General features: G+C 41.5%; 2 protein-coding genes across 4 annotated transcripts in view; both read left to right on the top strand.

Annotated features, from left to right (window-relative positions):
* hh (hedgehog signaling protein) overlaps positions 1 to 5,251 on the top strand; it is a 96,333-nt gene extending 91,082 nt beyond the window's left edge. For 2 of the 3 annotated variants that reach the window (XM_022073111.2, XM_087346824.1), the window contains exon 5: positions 3,381 to 5,251. In XM_022073111.2, the coding sequence (XP_021928803.1) occupies positions 3,381 to 4,051 (671 nt within the window). In that variant the 3' untranslated portion in view covers positions 4,052 to 5,251. The remainder of the gene's footprint in view (positions 1 to 3,380) is intronic. The other variant, XR_002544522.2, reaches the window with a different exon arrangement.
* Positions 5,252 to 8,420: 3,169 nt separating this feature from the next.
* LOC110834210 (TELO2-interacting protein 2) lies at positions 8,421 to 14,825 on the top strand. The gene is made up of 5 exons (XM_022073110.2): positions 8,421 to 9,136; positions 9,530 to 9,652; positions 10,465 to 10,632; positions 11,597 to 11,815; positions 14,447 to 14,825. Exons 1-5 carry the CDS (start codon positions 8,576 to 8,578, stop codon positions 14,729 to 14,731), a joined length of 1,356 nt encoding a protein of 451 aa, XP_021928802.1. The 5' UTR covers positions 8,421 to 8,575; the 3' UTR covers positions 14,732 to 14,825.
* The last annotated feature ends 4,530 nt before the right edge of the window (positions 14,826 to 19,355 follow it).

Below are 19,355 nucleotides of genomic sequence, written 5' to 3'. Positions count from 1 at the left end.
TAATTTGGAGGGACTGAATAAAACCACACAAGCTCTGAGGACAGTCTCAATCGAAAGTCGAACTGAGTGCTTCGCCGTTGGTTACCCCATCGTTGTTCTGTTTTAAAAAAAATACTGTAAGGTGATCCAGTGACTGATAATCGAATTGAAAGTTTATCGAACTTGTTCAAAACTAATTAATGAAAGAATTTGAATGCTGTATTTTACTGAGCGTATAAAAGACGCCTCTGAAGAAGGCTTTGAAGGCCGAAACGTGTGGAGAGATGACCAACACGTAAAGGTCGTATCTAAATGTTTAAACACTGAAACGCGTTTTGAAAATACACGATTTTATTTCGTTTAAAATACATTAATAGACAGTGTTGTTAAATTCTTGTTGTTTTATTACTGAAAGTTCATTTAGATGGCAGCAGTTAGTATTACTGTATATAGTAGGTCGAGGTTCACTTAAAACAGAGGAGGGTGTTAACGGTTTCAGGTCATCCTATGTTCCACGAGGTTTTCCGGGGGTGCATGACGTAATGATTCCCTCCTGATACGATTTAATTAGGAAAGGAAGATATGTGTGTGTGATGATGAGACAATATTAAAAATGTAGCCGATACTGTAATATTGTTTCGTTAACTCCACTCCCAAATTACAATCCTAGATAGTTTTCTGGCATTACGAAGCTGACTTAACCACATGGTGAAAAATTATTTATGAGAAACTAACAGTTGCTCAGCGATTCATAAAATACCAAGTTTTGAAGGTTATTTATCGTGTTCACAACAGTCCGCCACTGGGCCCTATCCTGAGCCAGTTAAATCCACTCCAGGTCCTTTTAATGTATTTCATTGAGATTCATTCTGATGGTAACTACCTATGGACCAGTTCCCTTTCAGGTTTCCCCACCACAATTTTGTGTACATTTCTCATTTCTCCGTCGCTGGCCCCTGTTGCTAGGCGCTTCGGTTCTTATGAATTCCGACGAGAAGTCAAACAAAGGCCGGAGCTGTGTTTACTCGGCGTGGAATGCTTTCTGTACACACGCCACCTCTTAGCAGCTTCGCCTTTCGCCCTTCTTTTGTTTTCCGTCTTCCGGCTGGTCCAACCCAACAGCGCCTTCATTCCGGACCCCTGAGCGGTGCAGACAGTAACTTGTCCCCGTGACTGAACACCTCGCCACGAAGGCGTGTGGACGTCATCTCAAACCGTGGTTACAGAACGAGGCACATTTTTGGCATGGCGCTCTGGTCGTGTTTTTCAGATTAATTGTCAAATATGTTATTGTCAGGCCCTCCACGTGTTTAATTGGGGGGTTCGGAGCAGGGAACCTAAAAGGATATTCCCTGCCTGAAAACGATTTTGAAGTCTCTTGTGCGTGATCGTGGGCTGGAAGACCTAGGTTTGAATCCCGAGACAGATCACTCTTTGCCAACTCGCGCACTCCGACTGTATGACGAGGTCCGTAAGTTTTGGATCAATTTCGGACGTTCAGAGGTAATTTTCAAATTACAGGAGGGGAGTTGACCTTAAGGTCTGTGACCCACACGTGTCCACGTCTGTTACAACTAAGGAAACGTGTCTTCTGATTCTGTTATAACTTGACCTCTAGTTTCGGTGGATCAAACGTACGGGGTGTTCCAAAAGTCATGTTTCCCTTAGAAACCCTGTTAACCCTTTGAAGCCGAAGATCGTCTGAATATTATTTATGAATTCAGTCCGCACCGCGAAGAAAACACTACACCTCACCATTACGAAAATCAGCTGGTTAACCCTTTGAAGCCGAAGCTCGTCTTCATAATATTTACGAATCCAGACCGTACCGCGAAGAAAACACTTCACTTAACCATTAGAAGTCGAATCAGGCGGTACCACATAAGATTTAACAAAAGAACATCCCGGGCAAAGCCTTAAGAGTGGCGCCACTGAGAATAAAATCGAAAAATGGACGACTCGTCTGTTACAGCAGTGTCAGGAAAGTGCGTCCGCAAACAATTCTTGAACAATAAACACAGGCAGCACTGTTGCAACATTTGTTACACAAACAGTTTACTGTAAGACCGATGGAGCTCCGTCAAAACACAGATTTACTGCGTGACGTAAGTCTGAACACAAAAAATTTAAATTTCCCAGTCACACTAACAAAATATACAACTTAAAATTTTTAGTTGCGAAACTTTTTGGGCACCTTATTAGTAGATTTTGGACTGTGCAAGGGTTTTTCTCTCGCATGTCCGAGCTACGCTCAAAATTAGTGTCTGACGCACGGGGACGGATGGAGAAATGAGTCGACTTTCTTCGCTTGTGCGTTGTTAATATCACTCCGCGTTCCTTTCGGGTCTCAGTCCTATTTAAAGCGCTGAACACGAGCCCCAGTGCTGATAACTTTCGAAATTGAATATCCCCTTGCACCAGGTAGTGAGTTCCTTTTATTTAATCGCATTATGCTACTCCAACAAGACAAACATCGACTCCTCAAGAATGTACAGTCTTAAGCATCAAAACTCGACCCAGGGACCTCGTCTCTCAGCCTGAGTCAGCACAAACTTATCACCGGAAATGTTGAACTGTTACCAACCTTACAGAAGTGTCTCTGGTGAGAGGGAAATGTTTGTCCGTAAATTTAGATAGAATTAATATATTTTGCCACGTACAATTACATTAATTTAAAATGCCTCCATGCTTAATACTCAAACGCGAATGTTAAATGATTTATCTCCTCTAGAGAGACGTATTACGTAAGTACGGACTTTATTAGGTACAACATCAAAGTTTCGCACCGTCGCCATGTTGTTTCTTCGTTGAATTATAGGCGTTCTTCATGCTCTAGAATGATCGAAGAACATTTTTTGTCTGTCTTCCGCGTTTGTCCTAGGAGGTAGGCAAACCCCACGAACAGACACTACAATAACCTACGAAATCTGGTGTGAATAACATTGTTGGAATGTCAGTGTACTCCAAAGAGTATACGTTTATAACCTTGTTTGTACAGAATTTGTAACCATTATTAGAATCTACTTCCACACCAAGTTTGAAATGTCTAGATCCAATGGTTCATCAGTTTTTATACTCGTGAAACAACCCACGTTTGTTGACACTAACACCAAATTACCATAACCTAAACAATGGTATTTGCCTTGTATATATATTGGGGATAAATTATAACAAAGGACTGTCACAAAGCGTCAGACGTTACATTAATGCATATTTCAACACAGGCATCACAAAAGTCAGTATTGAGCTGTACGCCAGTTATCATCAGAACCTTTCCTGCTTTAAAATTGTCCATTGTGAATGGCAGAGCACGTATGAAGACGCCCGTTTGGAATTGGGATTTTACGACACGACCTTCGGTGAATTCTTGTGATAATAATGCAATAATTTTTCTCCTGCAGAATCTTCGCAGGCTGCCAAGACGGGTGGCTGCTTCACGGCAGAAACTACGGTGCAGACATCTCGTGGCACTCTCTTGAGACTAGAGGAGCTGAGGGTTGGCGAACGCATCCTTGCGCTCGACACGACGACAGGCAGCTTCAAGTACAGCGAGGTGATTCTGTTCCTGGACCGCGACCCCGAGCAGCGACGCGAGTTCCTGCGTCTGCGCACTGCATCGGGGCGAACTCTAACGGTCACACCCTCGCACCTGCTTATGGTGGCTAGCAATACTAGTGACACCTACCGAGTACAGGCGGTATTTGCTGACCGAGTAAAAGTCGGGGATCGAGTCTTGATTCACAATCGACTGCAACCTGAAATCGATACTGTGATATCGACAGAGGCGATACTGAAACGAGGTGTGTACGCGCCGCTTACGAGAGAAGGGACGGTTGTTGTAGACGGCATTGTGGCATCGTGTTATGCCGTAGTGGACAGCCAGTCGATTGCACATTGGTCCTATGCGCCCTTCAGACTTTACAAGAGTTTTTTGAGTCTGATTAGCAAAAACGTGTCGTCAGCGAGGTCCGTCAGTCAGGCACCAATAGGCGTGCATTGGTATGCCAACATTCTGTACACAGTAGCTCAGTACATCCTGCCAAACAGAATGCTTCACAGCTTTATAGTTTAACTACTGAGCAGGAAGACACGTCATTCTCAAATGTCTGTCACTAGCTAATCTTCTTAACAGGACTACATCTGTTATTTTCCATGTGGCTCAGTACTTCAGGTATGTAGAACATATTTAGGCGTGGAACTGATTGTCTGTTACAGAATGCTTTCTTTCGTCATAATCACATTCATGAAGTTACTACATGTATGCCCTTATGAGTTGGGAGCTCCACACTGTGTGTACAAGTGGGTTTGTTCTGCACACATACATACAGACATTTGAGATTTGGCATACACTACTGATGTGCCAAAATATCTGCTTCTAGTTGTCATAGAAATGCTGTTACTGTAAGTTGACAGACTGTGATAATATTATAATCGTATATGCTGGTTCTCCAGGTGTCTGAAAGTTAAGAGGGAAAAAAAGGTTGGATCTGAAGCTGTCAGGCATGAAGACGTTCATGTAAATAATGCGAGTGTAGAATGTTTATACACAGGCCTTATACAAAGCATGATTGGTTATGAAGGAGAACAGCTCTGAATCAACCTGGGAAGTGCCATGTTCTTTATACACTTAAGTGATGCCAACATATGGAAGCAAATTTATACGTTGTGATTTAGTAACTTTTATGTTTAACCGCAATATTCCAGGACAGTATCCGGACAAAATTAGTTACAGTGAATATGAGAATGTATGTTCTTTTCTTCTTTAAAGAAAGATTATTTCCCTGTAATAAAGTGAATATTTTAGAATGGAAAGATGTCATAAGTGAAGTATAAACTGTATTGATAAATATGCATACCAATGAACTTACAACTAGGATGCCATATAATTTATAAGATCAACTTTGTGATCAGTTCCTTCAACACAGTCCTGCACTCTTGCGTCAGTGACTACAACCAGAAATTTGATAAACAACAATGTGCTGAGAGGGGTTGGACTGTAAGAATCCCTCTGTCCTTCAGATAACAATGAGAGGATATCTCGGAAGTGGATAGGGAAGTGTATACAAAATTATGTATATATAATTTCTGCAATAGGCTGCTACATTTATTACTCTTGTAATTGTTGTAAAAAGAACATGAAATAATTATAGGACAACAAAACATTGAGATGTGTAGAAAATTCTGAGTCTGTGACAGGCATAAGCTATAATGAAAATATTTGTATGTAATAATTTTATAATGATGTAAATAATAACATCCAATCAAGAAACAAGGTTTTGTTTTTTTATTCTTTTTATAATTCATTGGTGAGCTGTGCAGCGTTGCATGTGGGGGGGGACCCACTGAAATCTGAAATTTTTCTTCCAAAATAAATTGCAACAGATGCCCTGATGATGGAGACAGAAAACACCTCTGAAACACAAGCCAAACTTCTAACAGACTAAACGGTGCAACGATGAGAGGACAGCCATTTTCAAATTACCATTACATTTATCCAAGCGATTGCTTACAGATGTCACATAACGTGCGGCAAGACACGTGATGTCGAATCGCTCAGTTTTATACTTCGTAATTTAGAATGAATCGGGTAATGCGTACGCACTGTGATATTTATTGCATGTCAGCAGCTCTGTTATAAACGTAAATACAATAAAATTAACCTTGAGATAAGTATCTGCAGCGGACTTGCCAATCCACTACATGTATAGGCCATTGTCCTAATTCAATCTTAAGTACAAGATTATTGGCATTACTTACGATGCCTTTGGTCCAAGTTTCGAGTGTACCGGTACTTACCTAGGTACGTTATCATTGTTAATATTCCCAATTACTTTGGACGTAGGCTACAAATAACCTTGGAGTGGTGACTAGTGCAAATGACATAAATAACCTTTGCTTGGACAAGGTGTCTGGCAAGGAGATGTAGTCATCGAAGACAAATCCCGAAATGGATATTTTGAAGGATTGTCTAGTTGGGTCATTCCCCACTTGGTTACTTCAGCTGTAGATTATCCCACACCCTTCCAAGGTCACCTTTAATTGCAGATATGCAAGTCTTCGTGTAAAGCACCAGTTATTTTTGCATGATTTTAATATAAAAGTTAATGTACCTATACAATTTAGTGCAGAGCCGGCATAGCTCAGTCAGTGTAGTGACTGGCTACGGGCTGGACGACCGGCGTTCGATCCCCGACGGGGGCAGAGGATTTTTCCTGTGGCCTCTGCATCCAGAGTGGCTCTGGGGCACACCCAGCCTTCTATGCAACGGGTACTGTGGGCCTTCCCCGGGGCGTAATGCTGACCACTCGCCCAATCTAGTGATAAAGTCAAGAATGAGTAGGAGCTATACCTCCTCTCCCCCCCAAACTACCTACATGGTGTGTAGTATGACAAATTTACTTTATACAATTTAGTACAGCTCCTCAAAATAGAATTTAATTATCAGTTCTCAAGATGTGTGAAATGCTGACAGACGTATGGATGGAAAAAGAGTTATGGCACGCGTGAGAGCCATAGTTTTTTTAACCATTAATTGTGAATGAGCCTAAAAATGGACCCATTAATATTTTTCATATTACATATAAAAATATTTAATTCTTTGTCAAACAATCAAGATCAATAAATTCTAGGACTATGTCCATCGTCTTGTTTTTTTTTTAAAAAAAACCCTCTAAATTTTGGAAGCTGGATCTGCTTCTGTCCTCAGTTTTTAAGTGGGGAGGTTCACTCTTTCTATCAGATCCAACTGAGTAGGTGTACCTCCCCACTTTTTAACCTGAGGGCAGAAGCAGATCCAGCATCTGAAATGTAGTGTTCCTTTTAAAGAAACAAGACCATGGACATAGTCATAGAATTTATTGATCCCGATTATAACACTCCATCGTCAGTACCCTTTAAAAAGTTTGTATCAAACAATTCATGTAACTCCATCGTGACTATTTTTACAGTTAAATTAATGCTTAATAGCTCTGTGAAAACAAATGTGAAGAAACATTTTGATGCAGTGATACTGGCATGTTTACAAAAATAAAAACAGTGGTAATAAGTACTTGGCGCATTATTATGAAATCCTCTTAAACCTACAGCAAACAGCTGCATTTACCTTCAAACATATCAATGCTGTCACCAATAACTATTCTGATAAGATTTAAAATAAAACTGTAAATTCCAAAAAAAAAAAGAGAAGAAGGACAAATGTCAGAGTACAATCTTATTTGTTGTGTTCTTCTGATGAGACATAAATAATTTATTTTCATGTAGAATTATATACTGTAATAAAATTACAGCAACTATATGTTACTCTGTGATAAGTAGTACATTATACGTAAGAAATGAGTAGGAGGATGATAAGGATAATAATTGAGGAAGACTGTGGAAACAAATATGAGCCGGGATAGCTCAGTCAGTATAGTGACTAGCTACGGGCTGGACGACCGGGGTTCGATCCTCGACTGGGGCAGAGGATTTTTCCTCTAGCCTCTGCGTCCAGACCGGCTCTGGGGCCCACCCAGCCTCCTCTACAATGGGTACCGGGGTCCTTTCCCGGGGGTAAAGCCGGCCGGGGCGTGATGCTGACCACTCACCCCCATCTAGTGCCGAGGTCAAGGAAGGGAGGAGCTATACCTCCACTCACCCCAAACGCCCACATGGCGTATAGTGGGACAAACTTTACTTTTTGTGGAAACAAATGATTGCTACCTATTTTTAAGATGGTACCTCAGGCTTTTCCTGAACGAACTGCTAATAAAGCAGAAATGTTAAGCATTAAGGAAAATAATTGTGGACTGAAGCATATCCTTCACTGAAGATTCACACAACTGCTTCTGGTCTTCTAGACTGAAGCTAGCTGCTTATATACAGCCAAAGAGAAAGCCATGAAGCATCTTGCAGTGAGAGTACATGATGAGAATGATGCCCAAATAATCCAATAAAAGGAATCAGGTGACCATAGAAATGGTTCATCCCGTGCTCCTGTGGTCCAAAGCCTGAACACAACCAACTTTGAAATGTGTGCTTTTAATCCAGTAGTTGAAGGAAATTTTCCAAGAATGAACATCATTTTTGACACAGTGAGAATGCTAATTATGATTACCTTTACATTTCATTTTCTGCTATTTTATACCTGCATTTTTGAGAGGTAAATCTCATTGGCAGAGACAGTTGAACACTTGTGGGATATTGCACCATTTAGTCTGGTACAAATTGACTAACATTTTAGAAGTGCCTACTGCTATAAACAAGTCAGAAACGTCGGTTCTTTGCTGCTGGTTTGTTCCTCTGGTGTGGGTAAGTAGGTGGGATAGTAGTTATCATTGGTACCGACTTATCGCCAAATCGTTCTTGCAGTCCTTTTATGACAGCTGCGGATAGATGGCAGAACAATATACGTCGTAGGCCACGTTCGTACCAACATTTAATATTGAAGTTCTGACAAGCATGTTGGTAACATCTATGGGCTAACCTGACTGAGAATGGCGGAGAACGAGTTGTAGTTACGATTGCGAAGTGTTTTGAGTTTTGTTACATTGATATATATACAGATATTATACAATTGTAATACGTTCAATCTGTAGGTACTTAAATTTGCGTTGGAAATATGAGGGATGATGTGTTACTAGATACATTGGAATTCTTCAGAGAAAGTAGTAGTAGTGAAATTCCCGACCAAGTTTGGGAAAATGTTGAAAATGTGATCCTTAAAACGTTTGTTCCGCAGATGAAAGTGGGCAGTGAAAGACCATGCGAAGAGTCGGATTATAAGGAGTATGTGTTAGAAATTGGAAGCAAATTCAAGATTTTGACCTTTATTTTTCACCAGATTGCGAATAACGTAGGTTGTGAGAAATTTGATGCTAATAAGCGAGTTAGTAAAAATCTTGCCGTTTATTTACTTCTGCTCTGTGGAGAACACTCTGATGACGACAAGTGGACTACGGAAGAAACAATTAAGTATTCTGGAGAACTCATTAGCCACCTTTGTAAATTGTGCCAGTGCAAATCTATATCAGAACTGTTGACTGGAGTTGAATCCAGACATGAGTTTGTTGGTCTCTTTTCAACCGCACTTTTATTCTTACGCCCAAAACTGCTGAAAGATACTTGGAAGTCTTTTCCGGCTGCAGTTTCCTGTTATCAGTGGCTCATGTTTCATGTCAAGGTAACTATAAAGGATTTATGCTCATATTTGCAATTTGCATGTTTCGTACACTCCGATTTGCGTTGTGAGAGAGTGGATTCAAATAAGTAAGCAAATTAACAGTCAGATAGGTACATATAAAAATATTCTTCATAATACAGAAGCTGAGTGTTTATATTCCAGGGTTGCTTGTAGTGTCAGTTTAGAAGTATGTTTTACAATATTTGGTATCAAGAAGTTTTCTTGGTGAGGTTGGTCCTAAACAAAGAGACAAAACACATAATTTATTATTTATTTTTATAATCAGTTGTTGAACCAGTAAGTTTTGTCACTTGACATTATTGAAGTTTCACACTGCGTCTGTTATAATGTATTTCATTCTGAATTAATTTCCATTGTTATGTTATTTTTCAGAGTCCTCATTTGAGCCCGCACCTAAGTAGTGTTCTTCCAACAGCTCTCATTATCGTTGACGATTTTGTGCCGGATAACAGGATACGCGGAATTAGGTGTCTTAACCATATAACTGATAACATTGTAAGTACTGCATTTTGACTTGATTACTGATGAAACATATTGTCACATTGGTGATCAGTTAGGAATCTTCTGCCAACATTTCGAGAACAGTCCCTGCTGTCATCCTCAGGGCTGCTGGGTAACAAATCTGATCCTTTGTTGGGTGCGTTATGTAGGCAACCTTATGGAAGTGACTTTCTGCATGTTTAGCGATGTCCCATATGGCATTTCCAGTTGCTAGTGTATCTGTGTTCTAACAATTTCATACTAACCTTCATAAAATCAGAGATGTTTATATGTGTAAATAACATCAGTATAATCTGCCTGTGTGTCAAGAAACTCGTCTATGAGGAAAGCTGTTATAATTAGTCACAGTTAAGAACAGTATAGTGTGTAAGTTCTGTTAATTTCCTATAAACATAGCATTTTTGAACATGGTGACAGCCCCATTGCAATATTTTTTCAGTACATGTTCATGGCTGTCTACTGGGTTGTAGTGCTGTGTAGTCTGGTAGAAGTTTAAACACATGCATTTTTTTTGGTGTGATGTCAATTTGGCAATATCACTGTTAACATTTTACAGTGAAGCGTGAAGTGCCATAATGGCTCATCCTTCGTAAGAAAATCTAATTACTCGAGATTGGAAACATCTGATTTGCAGCAACTTTTCTGTCCTTACATTTCTCCTTATTTTTCCAAACACCCGAGTTCTTTAAATATTAAGTTTCGTAGAGAACCGACCTACACGCCTCAGTAGTCTCGTGTCGGGCGCCGTTGTATGCGACACTGTTGAGATTCGTGCATCACGCACCAGAGTTGCTTGCTGTTTGCAGACACGGACGGAGCTGGGCTGGAATGGATGTGGAGATGTTATCTACAAAGCCCTGGAACCGCTGCTGTACCAACGAGAGGCAGCCACGGTTCAGCCCCTAGTCTCCTGCCTCATCTGTGTTCTCAGCAAGGTGGAGGGAGGCTACATCAAGGACGAACCCAACTATCAGGTGAGAGGAAAAAATAAATACACTTGTGGCTTGTGTGTTTAACTCAGTAGTACAGAAGGTGTTGAGAGCAGCTGTTAATTTCTCTGCCAGATGTGAATTTTCCTGTTGTGGAGATGGTCACCATTTAACCTCGCCAGAAGACTTATCCTCATGCAATTAAACTGAGTTCACATTTTCACAAACTTGTTATGTAAGCTCCATTTTGTAATATTTGAGGTTTTCACAGCGGTGAGTATGAATATTCATCGCCCTGAAGATGGAGGCAGTATGACTTCCGAAACGTTGTTAAACATCTACCAGAATACACAGTGCAAGAACCCAGAAGACAGAAATCTTCATACTCTGATGACGGAGGCAGTATGACCTCTGAAACGTTGGTAAACATCGACCAGACTACACAGCGCTACAACCCAGAAGACAGAAATCTTTAAGCTCCATTTTAATACCAACATGCCACATTCTCTACATGTTTCATGCATACTCTTTGCGTCCTAGTAATCCCTTGCCCTTATATCCTTGATTTAATACTGTGAGAATGAACGATTACTTTAATGGCTTTTCATTTATGTTCTTTGCAGCACTGATCAGTTTCATGATGCTCTGACAGAGGTACTGAGGGGCCCATTTTATAGCTCACAGTGTGACGTATAACACGACATAAATTACGATGTCACAAGCCAGAATAGTAAGCTTACTGTTACACAGTCATAACGTTCAAACACTGGTATTGTGAGTTATAAATATTGTAAATTTAAGCTTTGTAAAAGACAGTGCCCATCCACGTTAATTTATTTGCATTTAGCAGTTTTCATGAGAGTTTATAAGATCGTCGTGTCGTTTGACGAGACCCGCATTTGTACTTCTCCATCTGTGAGATTACTCTTTACTTTCAGCACAAATCAGTAAAGTTCTGCAATAGAAAGTTAAGAGTCTAATTGATTTGTGGATTCCGTTTTACCCGTAGTGGTCCAGATATGACGACGTTCTGGAGAGGTTCCTGCAGACTATGGAACTGGAAGATCGGCTGACATCGAGGCTAGTTTACATTTCATCACTACCACCGTTACTTGAGGCTGCTGGACTTAGGGTGTGCCGCTGGAGCGAGCGTCTGCTGCGTGTTTGTGGCCGCTACCTGGAGGTAGCTGGATACTCTGAACGAAAGGAAGCTGAGCATGTCCTACTGGTAAGAAAGCTTGTATTAATTATGTTTAAGTTTCACCTCCTTGACGTGGGACCTTTTGGGAGGCCTTGATTGTTTGCTCCAATAGAAGAGCTTTTTAACAGACTTATTGAATCGAGATCCTGTTACGTAGGTTACTGTACTCCATGGTATGGGGCTGCTAGCAGGTCGGACTTAACGCTGGTTGCGGCTGCCATTTTCTTCATGTCTGAACACACACGTAGTACACTGCTACTGTGCCACTCGTCACTTGTATGCAACTGGCTGATGCGCTCGTTCACTCTATGTCAGCCAGGATAGCTCAGTCGGTATAGTGCTAGCTACGGACTGGACGACCGGGGTTCGATCGCTGACGGGGGCAGAGGATTTTTCCTCTGTCCTCTGCGTCCAGACCGGTTCTTGGGCCCACCCAGCCTCCTTTCCAGTGAGTACCGGGGTTCTTTCCTGGGGGTAAAGTGTGGCCGGGGCGTGATGCTGACCACTCGCCCCCATCTAGCGCTGAGGTCAAAAATGAGTAGGAGCTGTACCTCCACTCCCCCCAAGCTATTTACATGGCACGTAGCAGGACAGTTGTACTTTTTACCGCTGTATAGGAATGACGTAGACGAATGCCTTTGCCTGTCAGTTCGTAAAGTCTAACCAAGCAAGACCAAGGCCAGCCGAGAAACTTCTAGCAGACTGTTTGGCATCGCTTGAAGTGCGGTATGAGGGGATGAAGTGGGGAGGGCATTAACATATGATATGTGCGTACAAGTCGAAACATTACGTTCATGTCTCGTTAACCGTACTGCAACTGCAAGACAAGTTCATAGCATAAAAGTGGCTAAGAAATCCTTCAGAAAAGTTAAAATATTTGGGAATGACTTCAAGAAGTCAAAATTGTATTCGTGATCATTTTGGTTATAAAAACCGAAAGGAAATTTACCACCCACAGGGGATGATATTAAAGCGGAGCTGTAGGAAATAGACTGTGGGGGGTGTGGACTGGATTAATTTGCTTCAGAACAGGGATTGATGACTGATTGTTCGAGTTCCACGAAAGGCGGGAAATTTACTGACTCGCTAAATGGCTGTTAGTTTCTGAAGAGCGACTGTGCTCAATGCACGTAAGTAGGTTGTTTAGATAATGAGTTTCATCTGCGGCATGAGGTTTTGGAGTGGGATATTAAGATGCTGTCCTCCCAGTAGACGTGCGGGGAAATATCTCTCCATTGATAATTTAGATGTTCATAATGTAGACATGTATCACTGTGTACTCGTAAGATGATGCTGATGGTGGTAATCATGCGATTGTAGGTTGTTGAACATTTTGTCCATCCAAAAGCCTAATATGCAGTTTCTGAAGCTCCATTTGTCATATTTGTCGAGTCTTTGTAGTCTAGTCCACCTACGGGCAGAACTGTTGCAGTTTGCTTAGTGATTTACTCTGCTAGATGTTTGTGAACTTTTTAAATTCTACCCTATGTCATTCTGCGGACGTAGAACACAGGGTGAGGTAATTAGTGACCAGCGGATGAAAACCCGAATGCTCCATCAGCATATGTTCTAATTATGGCTCTTTGACAAGTGCAGTTCAGAATTTTTTATCTTGCTGTCTGGCATCTAAAATTATAAAGGTTAACTCACACAAAACTCTAATTTTACCTGTTGTTTTGTGTGGGTGTGAAACTCGGTCTGTCACATTAAGATGATTGAGGTTGTCTGAGAACATGATTTTGAGGAACGTTTTTTTTTTTTGGCCTTGGGAGGGATGAAGAGAAAGGAGACTGAAGAAAATCGCACACTGAGGAGCTCCATAATTTGTATGCTTTAACAGATGATAAAATCAAGGGGGATGAAATAGGGTGGACATGTAGCACATCGTCAAGGTGAGAAATGTGTGCAGTATTTTAATTGGAAAGCCTGAAAGGAAGAAGCCGCTTGGAAGACATAGACATATGTCAGAGGATAACATTGACGTGGATCATAGGGAAATAGCATGGGAGAGTCTGGACTGGATTCATCTGGCTCAAGATAGAGAGACCCATGGCAAGTTCCTGTGAATGTAGTAATGAATCTTTGGAGTCCATGACAAGCTAGCGTAGCATGCTGTCAGATTCTTAAGTTCTCCGCTCTGTGGAGTTGGTTGTCCCGCGCAGTCTGAGGCATCATGCTTCGGACCGGCGATACGGAATGCGCGCTGATTCGAGTCTTGGGGGAGAAGAAATTTTCACATGAGCTTTCGACCAGTGTATGGGACCGGTGTCAACCCAGCATCGTGAGGAAATTGGGGACCTACAATGGGTAGTGTAATCTGATCAGGAAAGCTAGCAATGGCTGGGGGTTTGTTGTGCTCACCACACGTCACCCTATATCTGGTTGGATGATCGTTCGCCTCTGCTTAGGCATGTGAACGTGAGGCCAGCAGCCAGCTAGTCGGCTTTGGCTCTCTGGAGCTGTTATGCCACGGATTTAATTATTTTATTTATTTTATTTGTGGAGTTAGTTACTTATTTTTTAATTTTAAAATCAAATAGGTCATAGAGTAAATAATAGCATGCATTTCCTGAATTTTAGTGAGTTGCCCAGGCAGTCATTTAAATTTCTCTGCCAACATTTGCAGCTGAACAAGTGAATGTGTGTCGCACTTTGCAGGCAATTCGGGTGTTCGTGCGTCACTGTTGGCCGCTCGTACCAGCCCACTGTCAGACGTTGCTGCAAATGTTGCTCAGACTGCTGTGTGATATAACGTACAAGGAGGAGACCACAGGGGGGAGAAAGGATGAAGAGGAGCAGCATATTGTGAATCTGACAGAGGAGTGTTTGACGCTGGTAGCGAAAATCTGTCCAGAAGAGACAAAAGTACTCTGTGCAGACATTACAAGTAGAGCAAGATTCAACCAGACATTTGCAGCAGTGTTAGACAGGGTGTTTGGGTGAAGTGAATTACAGCAGTGATAAAATGTGCGCAGAATTCCAGTGAAATCTTGCATTGTATTTTACACGTAATGTAATAAAGACTTACCCCCTTTCAGACTGTGTCCGACGGTCTCGCATTCAGAATATTATTACCCAGTGCAGTCGTCCGACTCTGAGAGTTTAGAAGAATAATTTGATAGTAGTAGCGTATCACTATATGGGCTTCAAAGATTTAATATTCTGTACAGACTTAGCCACTACCTAATGGCTCTTTGCCTGAAGACTGGCTCTATCAGAAAGATGTGTGATGTGCCAGACAGTGGATCTCTTCAACTTCAGGTGCTATTTCCTCTTACCTGAAGACGGAGCCCCGATTAGCCTCGTAAACATCATTTCTTACAGTGACAAGTTAAAAAATATGGTCCAGCGACAATAAGCATGCAGAAATGTCTCGTTTGATGTATAATTGATGGATTATCTTCTTGAAAAGTCACTTGAAAAACCCATTTTGGACATTCAAGGATGTTATTTCAACTGCAGAGATGGGGAAATAGCATGAACTGTAAGAGTTCATAATGGAATCATCTTCCCCCATGCATGCTACATGCCCTGCTCATTCATCCTCTTGATTTTACCCCCGTGTACTTGTATTTTAGTGAACACTGAATTATGAAGCACCTCGTGTAGTTTTCTCCATCTTGTTAATACTCACTTCGGTCCAAATGTTTTCCTCATCGTTGTGTTCTTAAACATTCGGTGTATGAGGGAGGTTCAGAAAGTAGCGTGACGTAGTTGTTTGATTCGGTACCGATAAATGTGTACGTGTATGCCGTCTTTCTGAAAAGTGCTGAGGTATGGGAATGCTGGTTATTGTTTAAATGTGGCAAGCAAACCGACATGGTGGTGCCACTGGAGATGTGGTTCAGCGTCGAAGTCTGTTCAGTAATTCAGTCTCTACATGTGAACGGGACTTTAGCGAGTGAAATTTATCAGGAGCTTGTGTCAGTCATTGAATTCGGAATAGGCACGAGGATGAACTTTGGTGGTGAACTAAGGAGTGATCGAAACAATTATGCAGGAGGTTGGTTTTCCCAAGGCGACGGCGTACGGGATCGTCCAGAAACAGCTCGGATTTTGAAAAGTGGGCACCGGCAGCCTCTGATTTCTGTTTGTTCATGCCTTTAGAGCGGCATATTTCTGGAAGGCGCTTTGAAACAGACGTTCAGCATGATGTGTGTCGTCAGCTGTCAGGTTCGGCAAGGGAATGCATATTCTCATCGAATGGTTGGACAAATACGTAGCTTAATAGGCGAGGCAGTTCTGTTGAAAAATAGCGCAGATATCAAATCAATATTTTCCTCCCATTTGGCTTTTCCCTTTAGATATGTGACCGGAACTTTGTTTGCGTTACTCGTCCGTCCTGTGCATGCCACATGCCCCATCCATCTTACCACATATTTACGTTAATGGAAGGTACTTGTGAATGTTGTGAGCTGGGGTAGCTGAATATGAACTGAATGACCGGGGTTCGATCCCTGACAGGGGCAGAGGATTTTTCCTCTGGTCTCTGCTTTGGAGCCCACCCAACCTCCTATCTAATGGGTGCCAGGGTACTCTTCTGGAACCAGTGCATGACACTGACCACTCACCCCCATCTGGTGCCGAGGTCAAGAATGAGTAGGACCTATACCTCCTCTCCCTGATAGCTCCTACATCGCGTGTAGCGGGACAGCTATTACGTGCATATGTTAGACTCTCAAGCGGTAGACATGAAGACATTTCTCCCTTATTTTTGTTGTTTTTATGCTGTGTCTTGTGGGTCGGTGTGTGTTTATGTGTTCACGCGCCACTTGCCTAAAAGTCGTTTGAACCAGATGACGGATTTTCATGATTTTAGGTACTTCTGCCATGTTGTTCGCTAGGGAACAAAGTTTGCCAGAGAATGAAGTGTCCCAGGCACTTGTCCTATTCCGTTTTCCTGTCGTCTTACTCGTCCCAGTTTATGACACTTCATGGCCTGGAGCCTGGTGAACTTTGTTTCAAACCCATACAACCAGTGCTGTGGAGTCGGTACTAAAATATCTGACTCCGACTCCTTCATAAAAGCTCAAAATGCATTAATAAGGGTAAACGTACTTAAATATTAAATGACACCATAAGATATTTCATCATCACCACGTTTTAGATTTATAACCTATATTTAAATATACGTCTAATGGTTATTGCAGAATTCGGTTAATTTGTAGACAGTTTGTAATCATAAGGTACCGGAGCCAAAGTTACAAAGCTTTATTGCCACACACCACGTGGCTTAACGCGTCGTTAAATCTCCCTTGAGGCCGCCGGCGGCTCACCCGGTATAGAAATTCTTCTAAAGATTTTGTATCGAAGTCTGAGTCGGTACATTTTTACCGACTCCGACTTAACCTAAAATTGCTTCCGACTCCACAGCCCTGTTCGTGTCTGTGACATGACCTTGATTTGTACGCGACCTCAACGATATACATGTTCTCGAAGATATTTCTTCGGAATTAAGTGTGGGGGAAAAAATTCGTTTTCTAATGACCTTGAACTTTAATGTCATGGACATACGTGACCACAACTTACCTATCCCGTAATAACAATTATTTATTTTAATCCGTCTTATCCGTTTTCACTACCTGATGATGGTTTTATAAAAACCGAAACATGTTGTGTAAATGTTCCGAAATGTAAATCGATCAATCGATATGGAACATCAATGATATTTTATTATCTTAATTAAAGGAAATTTTAAAATATTGTGATAAGACGGATTAAAATAAATAATTGTTATAGTATTCACAATATGACGCAATTACAATATCTTATCCCGTAATAACAAAAGCTAAAACGATACAAACCTAACCACGCAACGCAAACATTGAATCACGGAGACTGCACTGTCTCTACGAAAATCAATAACGACTGACTTTCACTTCCGGGGCTGACATCAATCTCACGTATTTGAAAGCCGATGTACGGGTCTGTCCAATGGAATCGAACCACGTCATTTTCTGTTTAGTTTTCTCTCCGTTAGAGTTCGTAAATTTGTGAGCTCTGCTGTCGGCCAATCGCTACGTAGAAGGATTATTGATTTACCAGACTGCAACATCACGTCAGCACCAGTCTAATTCGGAAATTGTTTTTACACATGCTGCCATCTGTACGCTACATTCAATGTGTGCGAACATTTGCATAATTTTCGAAATGGTTTTTGATCTTTGCAATTCATATTGCATATTTATTTGTTTGTTTTATTAAATTCCGACACTTGAATGTGTTTGGATTCACTTGTAACCCCCTTATTTACGTATGGTGATTTCTGCGCGCGAATCCTTACGTATGAAGCTACAACGCGCTTACATAACCTTAGTCACTATCAGTATCTTCGCCATAAAAATATTTCTACACTCATTTTGTGCATTTTTTAGTCTTATGACGTATCTGTGCACGTATAGGCACCAGTTAGAAAACATAAAGAAACGTTTCTATGCGTAATTCCTTGTTGATAAAGTCGGATGTTGGTGATCGTGGCCGATTTCGCGTTTCTTCCACCTCGGGACTTTGATGCCTTCGTGTGAATTTATTACAAGTGTTGTGACACGGAAGAGTATGAAATTTTATTACTTACCTGTGGCACGACGTCCATACAAAATTTCAGCAATTTCCGACCATCCATGGTCTATTTCGAAAATTCGTGCTTCTGAAGCCCACTTTAGACTTGGAAACAAACAGCTCAACTTATCAAATCGCCGTAAAATAACCTAGCCTAACATAACTCAACCTAAGCTAACTAACCTAACCTAACCTAACTTAACTTAACCTAACCAACCTAAGCTGACCTGACCTAACTTAACCTAACCTAAGCTAAACTAACCCTACGTAACGTAACCTAACGTACAATTACAAAATGGCCCTTTTGACCATTTAGGCCCTTTTAACCATTTAGGCCCTTTTGACCATTTAGGCCCTTTTAACCATTTAGGCCCTTTTGACCATTTAGGCCCTTTTGACCATTTAGGCCCTTTTGACCATTTAGGCCCTTTTGACCATTTAGGCCCTTTTGACCATTTAGGCCCTTTTGACCATTTAGGCCCTTTTGCCCATTTAGGCCCTTTTGCCCATTTAGGCCCTTTTGCCCATTTAGGCCCTTTTGACCATTTAGGCCCTTTTGACCATTTAGGCCCTTTTGACCATTTAGGCCCTTTTGACCATTTAGGCCCTTTTGACCATTTAGGCCCTTTTGACCATTTAGGCCCTTTTGACCATTTAGGCCCTTTTGACCATTTAGGCCCTTTTGACCATTTAGGCCCTTTTGCCCATTTAGGCCCTTTTGACCATTTAGGCCCGTTTGACCATTTAGGCCCGTTTGACCATTTAGGCCCTTTTGACCATTTAGGCCCTTTTGCCCATTTAGGCCCTTTTGACCATTTAGGCACTTTTGACCATTTAGGCCCTTTTGACCATTTAGGCCCTTTTGACCATTTAGGCCCTTTTGACCATTTAGGCACTTTTGACCATTTAGGCCCTTTTGACCATTTAGGCCCTTTTGACCATTTAGGCCCTTTTGACCATTTAGGCCCTTTTGACCATTTAGGCCCTCTGGCCCTCTCGGCCACTGAAG

This window comes from Zootermopsis nevadensis, unplaced genomic scaffold, assembly GCF_977971745.1.
Source record: "Zootermopsis nevadensis isolate Lab colony 2312 unplaced genomic scaffold, Znev_1.0 Znev_ptg000010l, whole genome shotgun sequence".
Lineage (NCBI taxonomy): Eukaryota > Metazoa > Arthropoda > Insecta > Blattodea > Termopsidae > Zootermopsis > Zootermopsis nevadensis.
Note: the sequence above shows the minus strand (reverse complement) of the source record. Positions and strands in the feature narration are given on the sequence as shown.

Coding starts and splice junctions, on each gene's coding strand:
- LOC110834210 (XM_022073110.2), top strand. CDS start 8,576: ATGAGGGATGATGTGTTACTAGATACATTGGAATTCTTCAGAGAAAGT. Junction 9,137..9,529: donor GGCTCATGTTTCATGTCAAG/GTAACTATAAAG, acceptor GTTATTTTTCAG/AGTCCTCATTTGAGCCCGCA. Junction 10,633..11,596: donor AGGACGAACCCAACTATCAG/GTGAGAGGAAAA, acceptor TTTTACCCGTAG/TGGTCCAGATATGACGACGT.